General features: G+C 39.9%; 1 protein-coding gene across 2 annotated transcripts in view; it reads right to left on the bottom strand.

Moving 5' to 3' along the window:
- The window catches only part of MPP7 (membrane palmitoylated protein 7), a 248,633-nt gene that overhangs the window by 38,732 nt on the left and 188,481 nt on the right, over window positions 1-21,420 (bottom strand). Inside the window, exons 11-15 of one of the 2 annotated variants that reach the window (XM_038755705.1) lie at window positions 21,151-21,347; window positions 20,551-20,615; window positions 7,232-7,252; window positions 7,121-7,132; window positions 5,959-6,000 (exon numbers count right to left, since the gene is read on the bottom strand). In XM_038755705.1, the coding sequence (XP_038611633.1) occupies window positions 5,959-6,000; window positions 7,121-7,132; window positions 7,232-7,252; window positions 20,551-20,615; window positions 21,151-21,347 (337 nt within the window). The remainder of the gene's footprint in view (window positions 1-5,958; window positions 6,001-7,120; window positions 7,133-7,231; window positions 7,253-20,550; window positions 20,616-21,150; window positions 21,348-21,420) is intronic. The other variant, XM_038755706.1, reaches the window with a different exon arrangement.

Raw genomic sequence — 21,420 nt, 5'->3', positions numbered from 1 at the left:
CAAGGCAGAGAGGCCCTGAGCTAAAAACGCTAATAAATTAAAATAAGAAAGAGACAAGTCAGTGGCCAATGCCAAGAACACAAAAGTGTTACTTTTGGTTGACAGGTAGACCAGGACCACATTTGAAGATTTCTGCTTCAAGAGGGTCCACAGTTGACTTTTTTCTTTAAAAGTTACAAGCAAGCTCCAGGGAGGGTGTCAGTGGTGAAAATGCTATGGGACATTTCAAATGTTTCAAATTATCTGCAAGACGAGAGGGAATGACCTTGGCCCATCATCAATCATCAATCGTATTTATTGAGCGCTCACTGTGTGCAGAGCACTGTTCTAAGCACTTAGGCCCAGAATACATACCTTGGTCACAGCCAATGTTTAATATGTATCAGGAGAGATGCAGGGGTGTGGAAAACCAACAAACTAGAGTCTCTCCAAAGATGAGCCAATTGCCACCTAGACAATTTGCAGAGCAGGAACCCTATTACTTCCAGACACACCCACACTCCAGGATTTCTTAATGGCTTCAGCTGCAAGCACCTCTAGTCAGGATTCCCCACGGATAAAAGATGCCACAAGTCCAGGAGCTTAGGTCCTGGTGAGGCTCTCCAACATAAAATTATGCACTCATAACATCCATGTAGCGAGCCTATGATATGGACAAACGGTCCAGTGATTTCATTCTGAGACCTGCAACTCCACAGCTTTCTAAGGACCTGCTGGGCATAAGAAGATGGGGGTGCGTATAGGATATTCCAAAATTCCTCAGAATCCCTGATTAGAATTCATCAGCTAGCTCTGAAATCAACTCAACTCCCAGCATTCCGTAGGCCCAGCCTTGAACTGATGGGGTTTTAAAGCTGAAGGAAGTCCTTGGACTTGGGGCACAATTGCTTAGTGAAAAATGCATGGAGCCAAGTTTCTCATAGGAATGATATTATAAATGAGGTACTGGTTCCCTTATCCACTGTTGGATTCCCAATCTTGGTGGTAGTAGTAGTAGTAGTAGTAGTAGTAATCAGTGAGTGCCCCTGATGCAATGCACCGAACAAAGCACTTACCCAAAACAGTGTGTTTGATCAATTATAAATGAGTAATACAGCTCCATTAATGAATCCTTGTGGAGTCAGAGGAGTTCTGAGAGTAAATATACATACACATATATGTACAGAAAGCTACTGTGGTAACAGACATTATGTTGGGAGGGGGGGCTAACCAGTCACTGAAGAAAATGGTGGGGTGTGCAGGCCAGGGCTTCGGGGAGGAGTGAAAAAGGAGGGGTGGAGCTATGGTTGCCGTTGTTTAAGAATTGCAGACAGCAGGAGTAGGGATGGGGCAGACTGCCAGCCCCATACTACATGCGCAAGTGCATCATCCATCATACTAAGGCCCCTGTTCCAGGACACTTATATGAGAGCTGAGTTCCGGCCACTTTCAGCACTGAGTCAGAGAGATTCCACAATAGAGTAGCTACTTTTACTTCACTGGAAGCAAAATGGACATGTTGAGCCCCCACTTAGTGATTCCACTTGGAAATCAGATAACCCTCCATTCCTATCCACCGCCCCTGTCTGCTTTATGAAACCTCACATCGTCCCACACCGACTACAGTTGTTAAAATTGCTTCCCTATTTTTCTGCAGCTCTGTGCACCTCTGCCCATGCCCCCCCCCCCCCCCCCCCCCAGTTTTCCTGCTGTAAAGGGGGCAAGGGGATGGTAAAGTCAAAAGCAAGGTGCTGTAAAGCTGAAACTGGATATGAACTTGGAAGCACAAGTGTTATCTGTCCTAACTCAAAATGAGCACTACTTTTATTTAGACAAGCATTGTACTAGAAAGAAATGACTTATTCCAAAGAGACAGGCTGTTCTGAAAAAGGAACTAATTTCCAAAAGTTGACTATTTTGCTTGCTTAAATTACGGTTTATTCCCCATTATTCAATGTCACTTCTAGCAAGTAGTGAAACTGATAACTAAACAAATACCACCGGTAATGCCGATAGCAATCATTGGTATCTATTGAGTGCTCCCTGTGGGCAGAGCACTGTACTAAGCACTTGGGAGAGCACAATACAATAGAGTTGGTAGACAAGCTCGCTTCCCACAAAGAGCTTACAGTCTAGAGGGAGAGATAAACATTAAAATAAATTACGGATACTGGTGTTTCCTTTTACTAAGATCTAATAGAAATGCAGCTTCCAGGACAGATGAAAACATTTAGGGATAGGATAATCTCCATAAATGTCCAATGATAGTCCTTTACAAATTTACAGAAGTCCAATAATCTTTCTGATAACATTTCTTCAAGTAGCATCTTGAGGAAAACTGGCAACTGCACCCATGTGATGGTAATTTATATAAGTTGTACGACAGTGGAAAACATCATAACAGGTTATTGGGAGAGAAGGTACTTTGTAAATTTTCAAATTGGGGAATGTTTTTTCTGTCCTCGCTGTTCTTAAAAACTCTCATATAAAGTATTTGTATTGCTACCAATTAGTCCACACAAAACTCACTGCAGATTTCTGCTCTCCTTGCTTCTGGACCAATTCCCAGTTAGCACATTTTGTCTGGATTAATCAAAACCTGGAAAATGTCTGGAGTTTTCAAGAGAAAATTGAGAATAGTAAACAGATGATATTCATCTGTATTTACAGTACATTCATAAAAGACTCTTGTGACGCAGACATAATTTAAGTATGCTTGGCAAACATCAAAAAAAAGATTTTTTAAAAACTCTTAGAAATTCTCAGGAAACAATTAGTTTTAGAAACATGCAATGGTTTTACTCTAAGAATGATCATCAAGTTAATATCATTAAAGTTAACGGGTCATTCTGGGGTGAAAAGCCCATAAACACAGAAACATTACAGAAAGCACAGTCTGAGTGTCTGAATTTAAAAGTCTCTACAGCATAGCAGTTCAAAATGAAGACAATAATCCATTAGAGTCTGATTTGCAATTTGTATTGCATAACAGGATTAGTTTCTCAGGTTCTATTTTCTAATGTTTCCCAAAGTTTCATACATGGATTAAGGAAGGGAAAACATAACACCACTCCTACTCTTGCAGATTCCTTTCTTCACTTCGGCCTCAAAGTTGGCAAGCCCATTGCTTCCTTCTCTGAATGGCACTATGAAAACCATAATTATAAAGAATATTTAGATATTTTTCTCCAACTTCCCCTTAACCTCCATAGTTTGTAGGCTATTCCAGTCCAATTGGTTTCCATTTTCTTACTTTATAAAGACTATGCAGGCCATCTGTCATGAATAAACAGGAGTTCAGCAAGGGAGTGGAAGAGTTAACACCTGGTGTAAAAATTGAATTGGGTAGACACACCGAAAAAAAAAAATCACTCACTGAAACCTGCACTTTTATAGAACAATATCCAGTCACTTCCTAACACACAAACTGATTATTTGATATTATAGTGGGAATTTTACTAATGGAGACGTGATTGCCTTTTTTTGGTACCATCTTATACCTTAATCAGTTGATTGGGAAGTTCCAAACTTGTCTTTTATTCAAGTAACATTCACAATACTATTATAAATTTCAACTTTAGGTAGTCTGACCTTCAACCCTGTGCATTATTGAGGAAGTTACTAAAATATCAGTGTAAAAAAATAGTATTGTAAACTCTGATAAGCTAAAACTTGATTGTCAATTCATTTTAATACATTAAGAGATTTTATCGTGGCCAGCACTGAACGGTTACAGTGGCAGGTTGATTAACTTCATGTGTCTCATGCTTTCTGTTAAGTATGTTTTCAACGGAAAACAGAAACTAATTTTCTGCTATGCAGAGTAGCATGCTTCCTTTATGTTGCAAATTGAAAGGAAATTATACCAGGTCTGGTAAATATGCTCTGGATTTGACTTTTAATGAATCTGACTTTTACTGAAAAAATCATCACAGAGTGGTCACATGCTAGCCTATTATAAATGCAATGCCAACTCATTCTACTTTTTTTAAAATACAGAGAAGACTAATGGAAATTAAAAAAAATACTCATTAAAAAGGATTCATTCCAGTAAAAGAAAGCCTTGCTCTCTAACCGCAAAGCCAACTTTAGAGGTGAATGAGTGGTCACCTAAACTGCCAAGTTGAAGGGGCTAGAAGACCCTTGTTTCCAGCCTCTGAGAGACATTCCCTAACATTTCCCCCTTTTAGACTGTGAGCCCACTGTTGGGTAGGAACTGTCACTATATGTTGCCAACTTGTACTTCCCAAGCGCTTAGTACAGTGCTCTGCACATAGTAAGCACTCAATAAATACGAATGATTGATTGATTGATTGATTGCAGAGCAGCATAAAAAGAGACAAGTAGGCCGTTCACAATTGCAGGCTTAAAGGATTTAAAAAGGGAACGTGCCTACCAACTCTTGTTATACTGTATTCTCCCAAGCGCTTAGTACAGTACTCTGCACACAGAAAGCACTCAGTAAATCCGATTTATTGATACCACCTAACGCTGCAATAGGCACGGATTGAGTCTGCTTTTGGGCTTGACACCAGGGAGAGAAACTGCAAGGAGTGTCACTATTATATCTGCTCTTTAACTGTTCCCGTTCTTCCTCTGGCTATAAAGTACCAGCTCATGCAGGGTCAACTTTCTACTCATTCTACTCATATCAAGAATGTGAGCGAGAGTTAAGGCCGTTTCTGGCTGGGAAGACTCCACTGGTTGAATGCCTGTGGTGAGAATGCTTCTGTACTACCTTTTTCCAAGAACATGGCCTGTTCCATTTTCCTGACAAGTGCGTCTGATAAGTTTCCAGAGGCCTTTCAGAGCTGCTTCCCTTTCTCCACAACCACACAAACTAAGGAACAAGGAGGAGGAGAAAGAAGAGATAATTGATGACGAATCCTCAACCGGGCCCATCTCCAGGGAATTAAGAGGCTCAACTGAATTAGCGGGAGGTAGGGTCCTTTCAGAAGTAGACGTGTCAATGCCAGGGTGGAGGAAAACATGAAAGAAATGGGTCAGAAAAATGGAGAACCAGGAAACGCTAAGTGAAAGGGGCAAATACTGGGCCATACTCCTCCACTGGGGAAACTAGAAGTAAACTGGACACTTTTGGAAGTTGCACTGATTCCTTCAGACCACTATCATTTAGTGGTTCAATGCCATTGTAAATATTTCCCTATGTATTTGTACATTTTCTTCATGTGCCTTTGTACCCTCAAGTTAGATGCTGCTCCTTAGAGACTAGAGGTTGTCTGCCTAGTTCCTCAGAGGCATCACCTAATCTGTAAAATGTTTTTTAAATAATTTTCTCAAAAATTTGAATCACTGCCCACAGAATTAAAAAATAACTGAAAGTGGATATAATTTTTAAATAACTTTACTGACTCTCGTTTATAGCAACCTGATGGTATTCTGAAACTAATATATTTTTCCTTATCAAAAGATGCATTCCTCAATTAGGTATAATCATTCACTTATTCTTCAGGCATTATGTGCTGGGTTTTTGGCATCTTATTTCATTTGGCATATGGAAGAGAAAGCGATGATTTACTCACGGGGGAAATCCACATGTAGAGCATGACAGGACTTGGTAAAAACCAGATGAAAAGGTTTTAATTACATCACGTTTAACTGGGATAATTGGAAAGTCTTCCTCGACTTCATTACTATCAACATAATACAGAAACTTGCACAAATATATTCCTCACCAATGTAATATTTTGAGTCATTAATAAATACTGATTTCCCTTCAATGTATAGTGTTCTAATGTACAAATCATGGTAAGAATTGAACACTGTCTGCAACAACAAAGGTAAATCCTTTGTGTCAAACCCAATGAGCCTGCTTTGATACCAGTATTCATGCTCTTGTATGGACCATCAAGACAATCTGATGCAAATTTGTTCATTCAGAATGAAAATACAGTAGTAATTGTAGAAAAAAGAAGCTAAAAGAAAGGAATACATGGTTTTTCCTTTCCAATTGCTCACCTATATACGTTCCACTGTTGTGACCAGCACATTCAGCATCTTCTGGATGAAGTGTAAAAGCACACAGAACAAAAGCCAAGAAATAAAGCAGAACAGTTAGAAGCCCAGCCGCAAATGCAAAAAGAAAACAAAAGAAAAGAAAAAGAAAAAAGTTACTTAAAACTATATAAAGCATAGCATAGAAAAGCCCTCAATGCACCAGTTTAACCACAAAGCAGTTTTATATTTTAGGTAAAGGCACTTTAAAAATTTTCATCATGCAAACTGATATTTTCACATCTACAGTATTTCTGAAGCTAGTTGAGTAGATTTTGAGAAGTGCATGTACTGCTCCCTTTTGCAAGTTAGGAAACGAGAGCACTTCCAAAAATATATTCATTGTAAATCAGGTTCTTTTGGTGAAATATATATTATGGGGCAGCTATTTCATTTTGGCTCACTGGATTAGACAGAAAGGTTTTGATCAAAAATGTATTTTCAATGGTCTTAACATAAATGTTGATATGCCACAGTTCTTTAAAAAGATGAACTAATATTTTTAATGTTTTACTGCACAGGCCCAAATAAAAACCCCAAAGCGATCATCTGCCATTCCTCTAAAATGCTAGGAATGCAACCGCAGACGAGATCCACAAATGGAAAAAAAACCCCAGCAAATTATAGCAAAAGCAAACTTCAAACTAAGTAAAAAATAACGTAACCATTTTAATGTTTTGGAAAATATGTTCCTAAGGACCATCAGTATGTGATTTGTTCAGACATAATGTTAAATCTTATAACTGACTGAACAGCTCGGCTCTCCCGGATTAAAATCAAATAGGAATGAAACGAACTTGGCTAGTATGGTTCAATAACAATAACATTTTTGTTCAATTCGTACATCTTAAATTAGGAATATTTTTAAAAGATACAATGCAGAATAATATTTACAATTAAGGCCACAAGAACAGCCAGTAATTTTTTTAACCGCCTTCTAAAAATTTACCTTCCAACTTCAAGATGTTCTATTTCAAAATGTTTGGTGGTGTAAAATCAGTATGGAAGTTTTGTATGTATAACATAATAATATCTTATAAACTCTGAACTATATTCACTTAAATTCCAAACACATGTTCTCTAAATAAAATTGCTGGGCTATGCAGGGAAACTTTTGTACATGTACCTTCAATTTCCTCTGAGAAGCACAAAGAAAATAACAAAAGGAAATGATTAAATGTGCTGAAAACACAATCAAAGAATGAAGAAGTTACATCGAAGAAAAAAATTTACCTACCACACTCAACAGTTTCCTCATCTTAGAACAGCCAAAAAGAAAACAAATGTGTTTTAAATTCTTCAGAACCATATTATAACAGAGATTTAGTATGTAGGAAAATAGGAAAAAAAACATTTTAAGCTGCACTGCAATCCCAGCATAGAAATAATTTACACTTACACAAAGAGTAATTTGGATTAGTTGTATCATACACAAGAGGAAAAAACAAAAACACACTTCCATAACTATAAGAGCTTCACATTTTTTTCCCAGGGCAATGTTTTAAAGGAGATTTTATTCATGGTGAACATGGATTCTCCTGTGTATTATAAGTCAAGGTTGGACAGGAGAGATTCGGAGATGTAAACTGGCATACGTAATGAAGGCAGGAAGGAGGGCATTGGAAGTAGCCCAAAATACTGCAGGTCTGCCAATATTATATACACTTTTGGGGTCTCATTTCCACTCGCAGAGGACAGAGATGCATCAGAGATGGTGAGATGACCAGAAGCCAGTATGTGTCAAGGGAAACTTGGTTGCCTGAATTTGGCAAATGGGAAAAAGTCGGGAAAGATGGGTTTGACAACAGCTGTAAAACCCAGAAGGATAAGGTAAAGAGTTTAGGGACAAACTCATCAGGATTTCAGACATTTCCAACAGTGTTTTACTTTGTGGTGAAAATTCTTGTAGTAGGACTCGGAGCAAAAGGACTGTTATTTCCAAACAATTGTTTCTGCATTAAAACGGGTCAGCTCACGATTATTTTTTAGAAGTGGACAGCCTATAGATATGCATGAGCTCTGCCGGCTCCTGACATTATTCATTACTACATGGTCCCTCAGTTTATTTCAAAGATGAGGAAATCAATTCCAATATAGGGTCAGATCAATATCCATCCAATCCAGAATTCTACCTCTAATGACGGCGATGATGATAATAATAATAGTGGTATTGGTTAAGCATTTACCTTGCTCTGAACACTGTACTAAGCACTACGGCAGATTCAAGATAATTAGGTCAGAAATGGTCCCTGTCCCAAGGGGGTCTCGCAGTCTGTTTAGGAGGAAGGATTGTTATTTAATTCCCACTTTACAGATGAGTAAACTGAGGAACAGAGAAATTAAATGACTTGCCCAAGGTCACACAGCAGGATGTGAGTGGTGGAGCCAGGATTAGAACCAAAGTCTCCTGACGCCCATAAACTCTCTCCACTAGGTCATGCCGCTATAAAGAAGACTTGGAGAAACAGTGCAACATTGCTCTTCTTGACATCCATCCCGACGACTTTACATGTATGATAAAATATTGCCAATGTTCCCCGCTAATAATCTATCAAGTGCTGTTCATTAGCAAATTTGTCTAAGCCTTCATTGATCATATTGACATTTTTGGTCTACAGACTTCCTGTGCTAATACATGCCGTATGCTTACCACCCACTGAACGGGAACATGTTTCGTTTCGTTAAGAACCCACTAAATTCAATATTTAATAGAGACAACTAGTTTCTCTGTTGAACACTTTACAGGGATGACTTATAAAGGACAACACTGAATTTAGGGGCAACTAGTTAAGAAAAAAAAACCTGCAGGTATCGCTGTCCACAGATGAGGTAAAGTAAACTAGACCAGCCGATTTTACAAAGAAAATAACTAAGAAAACAATACTGCTAAGAGTAACAATACCTAATGGGGAGAAGTGACATCCCCACCCCTCCAATTAATCATGAAGGCAGTCAGCCCTCTCCAGGAAGCAGCAGTGAAAGAGTGGAAGGGAATTGGGAATTTGTTGGGGCCAGAAAGGGCAAGCATTCTGGACACAGGATTGACAGCCAAAGAGTGGGAATAGGGGTCAGAGAAGTTTTGGGAGGATGTCCATAAGCTTGTTGTGGGCAGGGAACATGTCTACCACCTCATATGTTGTACTCAGTGATGATGGTGACTGGGGGAACCACAGGTACTGCAGGCTTCCAATGTTTATGTTTCAGACCATCCCAAAGAGTCCCCTGTCTGAAGGGCCTCTATGATGTTCTACACATCAATCACAGGCCCAGTGATTTCCATCTATAATAATAATAATGGCATTTATTAAGTGCTTACTACGTGCAAAGCACTGTTCTAAGCGCTGGGGAGGTTACAGGGTGATCAGGTTGTCCCACGGGGGGCTCACAGTCTTCATCCCCATTTTACAGATGAGGTAACTGAGGCCCAGAGAAGTGAAGTGGCTTGCCCAAAGTCACACAGCTGACATCTGGCAGAGCCGGGATTTGAACCCATGACCTCTGACTCCAAAGCCCGGGCTCTTTCCACTGAGCCACGCAGAACACAGCCAGGTTATGTTCCTAAAAAAACATGGCTGTACTTTGAAAGCTTGTACCGTGGGATATGTTTTCTCTCTGACTAATCAAACGTGTTTGATTACTGTGTTCAAAACAATGTACTAAGTATTTACATACCATGCGCTTAGTTCTAGAATCAGCCTGGGCATAATGGCTGAATCCTATCTTCAATTAAGTAAAAATGGCATTGAAAGTCCTTGTCCAACCCTCCTTGTAGCTTTCCTACCTCTCAGACCCCAAGCTGGGCTCCCTCCTCTCAAGCAGCCTAGTGGGTAGAGCCTGGGAGTCAGAAGGTCATGGGTTCTAATCCTCACTCTACCACGTGCCTGCTGTGTGACCTTGAGCAAGTCACAACTTCTCTATGCCTCAGTTCTCTCATCTGTTTAATGGGAATTAAGACTGTGAGCCCTGAGTGGGACAAGGACTGTGTCCAATCCAATTATCTTATACCTATCCCAACACTCAGAACTGGGCCTGCCACCTAGTAAACGTTTAACAAATGACATAATTATTATTATTATCTCCCTAGTCCTCCTCTCCAGCTTCTAATTTCAATCATAGCAACAGCTATTGCTGCTGGTGAGGTCACTGCTGTCAAAAGTGTCATTGTGGTGTGGTCCCTCCATTCCCAATTTGTAACCCCAAATGCCTGCCCCAACTCCAGTTGTTGGAAACAAGCTGGAAAAAGGAAAGAAAAGAGGGATTGCATGACAGTGCTGGCAATTTCTGCCCTCGTCCTGCCTCACTCTCTCTCTCTGTTACTATTCTCACAATTGTTATGGTGAGGTAAAGCTACAAAATAGGATGGGGAAGAGAAGATAATGCCATACATGCCATTTTTAGGTGGCAGTACCTTGCACATCCCCAGCTTAAAAAAAATCAAAAGCAAGACACTGGACTGGAAGATGTAGGGAAAATGGGGCTTTAATGTGGTGGGGTTAGGGAGAACAAAAACTTCTAAGAAAAGAGGAGAGAGACACAGGATTGGGATGGGGGGAGGTGGCAGCAGCAGCGACCGAAATGACCTGCTCTATTAATTACCGTCATGTTAGGTGGAGGGAGCTTATGGCTGCTGGCTTATATCAGCAAATAGTGTAGGAAGTAAAGCCAAGATTCACATGTTGTGGGGTGGCCATAGCTTTAGTAATTCTTGTATCTCCTGTATCTAAAATAACACGGCAATTTTTAAATTACTTTAGAGATTACTAAAATTGAGGCTGTTGAGTGGGTAGAGGAAATCTGTTCACCTAATATTAGAGACTTTTTGGCCCTACCATGTGGACAAGTGTTTTATGCTTAATCAAAGGACAATAAAAGGGTTTATATGGGTAGTCATGGATATTCAAATATGACCAATCATTCATTCGAAAAACTCAATTTCATTGTGCTGATTCCTGCAGTGTTTGATACTCTTGAATCAGAGAATGCTGTCTACCTTCCAGAAGTTAGACAACTCCACAGAATTTTCTAAATGTACCTCAAGTATATTGGGGCCCTGTGTACTTCTGTTCAGGTGTCTCTGTTATAAACCTCTCATCCTTGAAATATATAGGGTATATGGTCACTGCAACAATAATAATAATAATAATGATAATGATGGTATTTGTTAAGTGCTTACTATGTGCAAAGCACTGTTCTAAGAACTGGGATTGATATAAGGTAATCAGGTTGTCCCATGTGGGGCTCACAGTCTTAATCCCCATTTTACAGATGAGGTAACAGGCACAGAGAAGTTAAGTTACTTGCCCAAAGTCACACAGCTGATAAGTGGTACAGTCAGGATTAGAACCCATGACCTCTGACTCCCAAGCCCGTGCTCTTTCCACTAAGCCACGCTGCTTCTCTTGCAGCTTACTGATAACCAAGAGTTATCTATAGCCAGATACAACAGTTCCTAATTGAGAAAGTGGGTACTTAAGTATTATTCAAATACTATGATCGTTAAACTTAAGCTTGGTTTTAGAAGACACTCAACTCATACAGATTGAGACCATTTGCCGGGCTTCAGGCTCCACTACCAACATTATTACCATAAAGGAAAATCTTCCACATAATAATAATGGCATTTATTAAATGCTTACTATGTGTCAGGCACTGTTCTAAGCACTGGGGTAGATACAAGCAAATCGGGGCGGACAAAGTTCCTGTTACCTGTTGGGCTGACATTCTCCATATACAGTTTACAGATGAGATAACTGAGGCACAGAGAAGTGACTTGCCCAAGGTCACCTAGCAGATAAGCGGTGGAGACAGGATTGGAACCCACAACCCTCTGCTCCCAAGCCCATGCTCTATCCAACACATAAAAACTAAATTAAATAATTCATTGTAATCTAATTGCAGGAAATTAAATAGTTCATGCTACACATTCAAAATGTCACTTTGGAGAAAAAAAGGGAGCAGGTTAGGTGACCTTTTCTAGGTTTGTCCCTCTCTCAGTGTGCACTGAAATTCAACACACTCTTTTCAGCTTCAAGATAGTAGTCTGTTCCATTATATTTCCATTTATAATCATGATACTTTCCTTAAAGAGGGATGAATGTGGAGTGAGATAAATAATGAATTTTCTACCATGACATTAACCCATGGTAGAGAGAGGAAATGTAAAACCAGTCTAGAAAAAGAAAGATTACAGGCCACACCAAGCAATTTTAGCTCTGATACCTTTGCTAAAATGAGGATGTCATGGAAAATCTAACCGTAGCTAGAAAGAAGGATAGAGCTGGGAATGGAATCCAGGCTTCTTGATTCCCACCCACAGTGCTGCTACTACTCCATGCTTCCTCCAGTATAGAACTTCAAAGATATTTTTGCATTACTTTCTTAAAAATATTGGGTCCCACACTCATATGTGAATCAGCTTCCTGCTATGAACTAAGAATTAACCTGAGTAGATGAAAGGAGAAATCATCATTATCCACTACCATGTACTGATTACTCACTCGGAGCCCAATGTTTTGTACTAAGATTCAGTGGACTGTAGTTTAATTCATTTAAAATGAACACTGAAATACCCAGTTTTCTCAGAAATTTAACTTTTAACCATTTCAATGGGCCATCGCATAGGTATTGGGCTTGCAGCTTAATTCTCAGTTAGTTAATTCATAGGAGTCTATGTTCCAAACACTCACTACGCGGATCTTTACATTTTCTGTCAACCCGTAGGTAGGTGAGTTGCCTTTTGGCTAATTACAGGGTGCCTCTAAGCCATACTAGGTTAAACTGGATTCTGCTACTTTGGAGGAAAAATTGACTGTGGATGCACTCCCTCAAGCAAGGGAAAAGTGGTAGTTTGCTGCTGCAGTTTAAATTATTTCCCTCCACATAATTTTGAATTGAGTTTCACTTCATCAAAATTTCCATCAATTTTACCTCTAATTTTTTTTTTGGCATGTGGCTGGAGATGAGATTGACTGCAGGGTTGGGGTTCCCTCCGTGTGAGGTTCTGCCTTTGGGTGGTTTTATGACGAATGTACAGTCCATGCTGCTCCAGAAGCACAGAAGTCTCCCAAAAGGACCAAGATGTGTGCGGAGCAACAGCGTTTGGTAAGTGCTTACCTATGGGTCCAAGCACTGAACTAAGCACTGTGGTGGACACAAATCAGGTGGGGGACAGTTTTATCATCCCTATAGTCAAGACAGTCTTCCTTTTGTCTGATATTTCAGAAAGTAGCTGGTCATCACCCACCTCAGAAAAACGTTTCCTGTGTGATATGGTAGTTTTGAAGTTCCCCAATAGCTCTAATAATTGCCCATTTTTTTTTTTTTTAATGGCCCAGCCACGTTACTTCATAGTAAAGTCCACTACTGCAGTTCTGGTAAAGAGTGTGCTGTTACTGGCCTAACAAAACTGAGTTTTTCCACTAGATCACTGCAAACATGGAGGAAGTTATCTTTTCTCAGGTTGTTTGCTATTCCTTTTTTTAATGGTATTTCTTAAGTATTTACTATGTGCCAGGCATTGCACTAACCACTGGGTTAGATGCAAGCTAATCAGGTTGGACACGGTCCATGTCCCACATGGGACTCACATTCTTAATCCTTCTTTTACAGATGAGGTAACTGAGGCACAGATAAGTGAAGTGACTTGTCCAAGGTCACACGGCAGACAAGTGGCGGAGCCGGGATTAGAACTCAGATTTTTCTGACTCTAAGGCCTGTGCTCTATCCACTAGGCCATGCTGCTTCTCTGCATAACACCCTGGACAAGGTTTAAAACTAAAGAACTTCAACCATCAAAAAGCCACACTCAATGTTCACTGTAGCAGCAACATCACTTTTTCACTGTTCTGAAGCAACTGTGGATTTAATGACATCCACAATTTTCCTAAACAGATGATCACTTTCTCATTTGCTATCTTTGATTTCTACCTTCAAAGTTGCACTGCAGGTGGTTTTTAGCAAAAGTTCAAATGTACCATTTAGGATGCTGTTTACCTTGGGCACACTGTTCCTGGCTTCTCACTAATGCTTTGCTGACCCTGTCATCAGTTGTTACTCAACCTTAGGCTTGACTACCCCCACTAACCAGAAGACAAATTGGATCCCAAATCAATCAATCTTTAGTACATACTTAGCACCTGTGGACAGAACACTGTACTAAACAGCATGCTGCACTCCCTGCCCTCCAGAAGCTTACAGTCCAGTGGGAGAGACAGATTGTGAGACAATTTACAAATGGGGGGGGGCGGACAGATTGTGAGACAATTTACAAATGGGGGGGACGACAAATGGATATGTACTAATTTTTAATATTTAAATAGGAGGGAGAGAGGGAGAGCCTTAAAGCCAATGGTCAGGAGTTGGTGCTTGATGTGGTGATGAGTTTAAGAAAAATGGGTTCAACTACAACTGGGTTCTGAGGGAAAAGGGGAGATGTGTGGAGAAGGAAGTTTAAGAAAAATGAACAATAGTTTGTGACAGATCCCCCTTCTGAGACCTGTACTCAATGAACCAAGCTGTAACCCGACCATACAGGATAATAATAATAATAATAATAATAATAATAATAATACTGGTATTTGTTAAGCGCTTACTAGGTGCAAAGCACTGTTCTAAGCACTGGCAAGGTTACAAGGTGATCAGGTTGTCCCACAAGGGGCTCACAGTCTTCATCCCCATTTTACAGATGAGGGAACTGAGGCCCAGAGAAGCGAAGTGACTGCACTAAAGCCACACAGCTGATAATTGGTGGAGCCGGGATTTGAACCCACGACCTCTGACTCCAAAGCCCGGGCTCTTTCCACTGAGCCACGCTGCTTCTCTAACCCATTCCTAGCTTGAAACCTCGGCTAAGCTCCAGACCCATTTCAGATTCGGAGGCAAGGCCACACAAGCACAGTTTTCTCTGTGGAGTCCTGGCACTTTTGGACCCAACAAGGGCACGGGGACCAGCGTTCTGCATGACCCACGCTGCCACACTTCCAGGGAGCCTGTTCCTGTTTTCTTCCCTATTCTCTTTAGGCATAGGGCACAAATGGGAGCATAAGACTATAATACTTGGGGCACTTTGGTCCCAGACGGATGAGAACAGCACTGACCTTCTCCTCTCCCCGGTACTATTTCTCAATACCGCAGGTGACCCGTTGACTTCTGGCTACTCTGAACACTGTTTAACACGCTGGTCTCAGATCCATTAGAATGAGACTGTAAAATGAGACAGACCTAGGGCACTCTTGGACTTGTACTACTGTTCTTGCTCTTGACTGGCTCTCAGTGTTAAAGTACAGTTTCCATAGGAAATATCGTAAAGGACACTAACGCACTCTTAATAGTGACTAAAATGACAGGAACCTTTTGTCAAGTGATAATTGCACAACAAATATAATTACATGATCAAAGAGCAATGTGACTTTGTACTGAAAACGGTCTGCTGTGTGATCTTGGGCAAGTCACTTAACTTCTCTGGGCCTCAGTTACCTCATCTGTAAAATGGGGATTAAGACAGCTGTAAAATGGGGATTAAGACTGTGAGCCCCTCGTGGGACAACCTGATCACCCTGTGTCCTCCCCAGCGCTTAGAACAGTGCTTTGCACATAGTAAGCACTTAACAAATGCCAATTATTATTATTATTATTATTATTATTTCTGAATTCATTTTTGAAGGCACACATGCAAATACAATATTGCATCTGATTTTCGAAGTGTTACCTTCCACATCCAATTCAACAGATGGGCAACTTGTGCAAACAAACTGACTTTTGTCTTTGCTACACAGATGTCATTACCTAATGCACAAGTGAAATCACTCTCAAGGCAGGCCAAATATTCCAGAGGGAGGAGAGGAGAAGTCATCCAAGGTAAACTTCGTAGCATTATCTCAAAGTCAGCTCTAAATGAAGGGCATTATAATAGGGGGTGGCCGTACCGAGTTGCCAAGGAGCTTTCAATAAGGTTAGAGAGACTGATAGCCCTACTCTGACATCTGGATGCCAGGTTGTAGCTTGTCTTCTAAAGTCTGTAGGCGTTGGAAGAATTGTAAAGGCTGCTGTGAACCAGAATTTAGTTGAGGTCATTTGGCCAGGGGGCTCACAGTAGGGCCACTTCTTTCCAGATTCATATAAGATAGGGAGCTCTTGCATTCCATTCTTCTAGACATAGGGTATTTGCTATGAGCAGAACACATCTGGTATTGTCGGGTACAGAACTGATTGCTTCCCCAAGAGGTGCTTCGGTTTTTGAATTTTCAGGGGGAGGGAGAGGGAACTGAAAGCAAGTGTGTAATTTCAGATGGCACAAACATTGACTGAGGCTTTGCTTTGGTCATGCTCTTACTGTCATCTGTTGATAACAGCACATGGAGATGAATTTTTAACACCTTCTACATACTTCCACCCAATATATTTACAAATGCTCTGAGGCTGGTTACTACTCTGAGACACCTAAAACCTGGAAACATTGCATATTTATATATATGGCTAATATACACAAAATACAAATGAAGCACAGCACACAAACTTCATAAGAGAGAATGAAAGATCTATTTGTTTTTGAATTAACTCGATGTGTGAAGTATATTACTGCATCTAAGCTGAGATGCCGGCGGCAGGGAGCTTACTGAACTTGAAAAGCCTTATTACAACAAGCTGCAAGGTCCTGCTTTATATTATTCTTAAATGCTTGGCCTTCACAAAAAAACGGGTACCACGCACAATACGTTTATTCTTCGACTGTGTTTAAATTCTTTTGTTGGCAGAATGTGGTTTTCGATCCACAAGACACTCGTCTTTGGATAAACTGGGTTACATCTTGTTTGAATGAACACCATTTGGCTGCAGTTAAATATTTCCTCTTGCCCATGTGGTGCCTATCACATATGGTTAAATCAAAACCTAAATTAAGATATTTTGTGTTTTACTTTATAATCCTTCAAAAGTCACTATAATGATGCTTTTGCCACAATAATTCTACCAGAGTCCACATTAAGAAGAGAAAATGCCTAGTGAATGGTTTTTAAGTTGAAATGTTTAGAAATGTCTTTCCAGGGTTCTAAATTTTGATACTTTCCTTTTTAGCAAATTTGTGTTCTGGTCTTTAAATAAAGCCACAGCTGAAAACATCTTCTAGTGCAAAAATTACCAAATAAAAAAAGGAACTGCTCTTACTTGGGACCACACATCAGGATTTAAATACAAAGGCTACACTATTAAAGCAAAATTAGTGTGTACACTTAGAGGAAAGCTAAGTCTTAACTGGCATAGAGTTCAATATATCTGAATATAGACACCAAATAATATCTAGAATATTTGTTGATTAAATGAATATGTTTCTTTCAAAAGAATTGGTGATGTCATGTTGCTTTATACACAAGTAAACTGTAAAGTGAATTAGCTTTAGACAAAATTTGTAAAGAGTATATTTTACATTATAGCAAGACAAGGATTCTGAGATGCTAAGTTTTCTATCCTGAAGGAATCTGATACACAAGTTGAGATATGTGATGTGCTTTTACAGAACAGTTATATTACCTTATTTACCTAATCTAACTGGCCTATAAAATATTTTCTACTACACTGGGCTCGGTAAGGTTTTGTTCGCATTTCCATTATTATCCTTCGGAGAATTTAATCTGCAGATTTAAAAACTAATATCTGAGGTACAATCTGTGCACTGTCCATTGTCCTTTTTAGACAGTTCATGCTTGATCAAAATAATAACAATAATTTGGTATTTGCTGGGGAAGATACAAGACAATCAGGTCCCACATTGGTCTCACAGTCCAAGTAGGAGAGAGGACAGGTATTGAATCCCCATTTTGCAGATGAGGGAACTGAGGCACAGAGAAGTTAAATGACTTCCCCAAGGTCATACAGCAGACAAGTGGCAGACCTGGGACTAGAACCCAGGTCCTCCAACTCCCAGACCCATGCTTTTGGTACTGTAAATACCAAACAAAAGCCTAAACAGCTATTGTCACATTTTACCTTCAGGATTCATTTACACTTAGTCACTCTGCTGGGTGAGTAAGCTAATTCTTGGGTTCAAGGTAAGCATTTTGGGAGATGTAGACCAATGATACAGATCATAAAGCATCTCTCTCTTTCACAAAAACTTGCTTTTTGCTCTACGCTGAACCCCATGGCTTGAAAAAATTGATACATTTCAAACAATACACCTAGCTTACCTATCATACTATACTAACAATAATTTTGGAGGTTTAGGAAGATCGGATTGTTTTAACCCAAGAACAAGACATGATCGAAAGGATTACCCCAGTCCCCTCCCAACAAAGACAAGTTGAATTACACGTGGAAATAACTCAACAGCTCAACAGGAATTACTAAGAATTCATTTTGTTGGAAATCCACGAACATATGCACAACAATCTCTGGTAATATTTTTTTTACTGTGCACCCTTAAAAGGAGCTCCTTGAGATCACAAGAAATAATATTCAAAATCATAAGGCTGCCTCAAATCGGGGGTGGGGGAGGGAGCAGCTACGGGAGAATGGAGGAAGCCGAGGAGAGTGATGTCCAGGGATGGGTAAGCCACAGATCTTGGGGAAGACCAGAGAGGTGAAAAACCTAATTTTGGGAAGACTGCTGGTCTCTTTCCATCCATTTTCCAATCCTCCATGAAGCTCGCTCAGGCTGGCCATCTGGAGAACTCTCCAGGGGAGCTATAGGATGAGCATGAATACATACAATCTGGATCAGAGTGGCAAGGGTGATCATTTCAGAAGCCCCACAAAGTGAAAAGCCGTAAGGACTAATTTATCCAACAGACCAAGAGCTTGCAATAAATGGCGTGACAGCTCAGAAAGGCCAAGAGTATTTCTTTCTTTTCAGGATAGACTCATTGAACAGGAAGAGTAATGAAATGACCCAAATGCACATTTAAAAGACCCCGATCACCATTCACCCCTTTCTTCCTGAAACTTCTATCCATAATGCTATTCTTTAAGTATCAGAAGAGAACTAACTCTACTAAAGGACTAATTATTAGCCACTGTGCCTAATTCTGCGTAAACAAATTAGCATTATCAAAATATGTGCATTCCCTCAATTTAAAACAAATAATTACGAATCCCTGCCAATTTTTTTAATGGAATTTAAGTGCTTACCATGTGGGAGGCACTGTACTAAGCACTGGGGTAGATACATGGTCATCAGCTTAGAATCAGTCTATGTCCCACATGGGACTAACAGTCTTGTTCCCCATTTTCTAGATAAGGGAACTGAGGCACAGAGAAGTTAAGTGACTTGCCCAAGGTCACACAGCAGGTACATGGTAGAGCAAGGATTGGAACTCAGGTCCTCTGACCCCCAGGCCTGGATTCTATCCACCAGGCTATGCTGCGTCTCAATTTCTAGATACCAAGCATAATAAATCATGTTTTTGATGGGAGACCCAAATCTAAAGCAGATTGAAAAGAAGCAAATACAGTATTGTTCTGTATACCTTAGGCTACTTTTAAGGACACTCAGGAGCTAAAAGCCCTGTTGAAACAAAAGAATTTCAGGTTGTACAACATGACCTCTCTAGGCCCTTTTCAATCCACAAGATTTGACCCAGAATAAAATACCACACCAAAATGTAGGGTTGCAATAGCCTAAAGGTGAATACCGTTGTGTTCAACCAGAAGAAAAACAATTTCAGAGGTGGTAATGTTGATGGTAAAAATAAGTAGCTTCAGTACCCAACATGAAAATATTAAAGATACTCAAATATCACTATTGGCTGTGACACTACTTCAGAAGAGAAGTAACCTCTAAAATCCCTAATTAATGGTTTCCTAATGTCACAAACTTCTGGGCTTGCATTCTAAAGAACTGAAAGTAGAATTCAACCTCATTAAAGTTTCTGATATCATAAAACCTGTAGTACAGCATACCAAATGCCTTTACCATTTCTCATATTTAGAATAGCAAGAATGGTAGGTGTTTGAACTTATGCATTGAATTTTAAATCACACACTTGATTTTGAGATTTACACCCTACTGTAGTCTGGCTATCTCTCATATGTGCTCACTTAGTTATGAGGCTCTACAACTGAAAGAAATATCAGGGCTTGTGAAAAATGCAATACTTAAAACAGATGCTGGTGTAAAATTCTAGGTCAAAAAATATATTTATTTCCATCTGGGTGCTCCTTTCACCTTCAAATGTGCAACTACTTCACAAAAAACACAGAACTTTGGAGTTTTTTCCCCTAACAAATTATAATACCCACACTTACTGTCAAAAAATTACAAGTAGCATAGTAATTTAGACACTGCTTAACAAAATTCTGACTTTTAATCTAAAATATGTAGTGTTTTATGTGCCTCAAAATTAATTTCACCACTGAAAGTAACTCTCTAAGTCTCATGAAATCAATCCCCTAAAATCTTCTTCAACCTTGGGCTAGCACATAGAGGATAAAGTGTTCACTTCACATTTGCTTTGAGTCACAAGAAATAACTCCAAGGAATACATCCTCTTGCTCGGTCTACCACACCTGTTTTAATGCAAGATAGAACAGTATAATCTAAGATCCTTGTGTTCCAGTTCAACTTACATGATTTCCTGTTGGAAACTTTCAGTGGCTGAACTAGTACTTCTGGTCGCCTTAGTGCAAATCTCCTGAAAGAGGAAGGCAAAATACAGACAGCACACATTAAATACAATTCAGTGAATGAACATCAGTTTCCACCCTAAGTCTGGGGCCAATAAACACTCAATGTAGGACACCAAGCATTTTCTTAACTATCCTCAAAGTTGGAAAGAAACACCACAACTCAATCTATTCACACTTGAGAAATAAATCCTACGGCACTGGATTTTTGAAAGTTGGCCAAGATTACTGCAGCTCTGGTTCCTGCGCAGTATATCAACGTAGATTCAAGGTATTAATGTGCCATTTTCCACATGTTCCCTTCTTCCAAAATGAATCAGTTCCTATCATCTTAGGTCATGATTCACAGTAGACAAGAAAGGAAATCCAAACACCTGGGGCACAAGTTTCCAAGATGAGTCTTTCAGATTCAAGGAAAAGTTTCGGAGCACCTCATGATGACGTTCAGGAGTTCAAGGTTATCACCGCTAGCCCAGATCAGATTTTGCAGAGGAGAGTACCGACTTAGTGAAAGCGACCAAGCTGGAATTTACAGTAGCTCACCTTTCCTGGAAATGCTTTGAAGGGATCAAGCCTGCCCTGGGATTCGCATCCCCTTCATGCTTGGCCTGCCACCACGTTGCATCATCCTGGCTCATAATCTGTAGGATATCTCCTTTTCTGAAAGACAGCCCTGCTTCTTTACAAGGGATTGCTTTATCCTCATTAGGATCATAGTCAAATAAGGCTTTGATAAACATCTGGAAGGAAAAGGGAAATTCATTTAAGATCAATAACTAAAATAATACACTGCCCAGGTGACCCAGTTCCGAT

The sequence above is a fragment of the Tachyglossus aculeatus genome, chromosome 13 (assembly GCF_015852505.1).
Source record: "Tachyglossus aculeatus isolate mTacAcu1 chromosome 13, mTacAcu1.pri, whole genome shotgun sequence".
Taxonomy (NCBI): Eukaryota; Metazoa; Chordata; class Mammalia; order Monotremata; family Tachyglossidae; genus Tachyglossus; species Tachyglossus aculeatus.
Note: the sequence above shows the minus strand (reverse complement) of the source record. Positions and strands in the feature narration are given on the sequence as shown.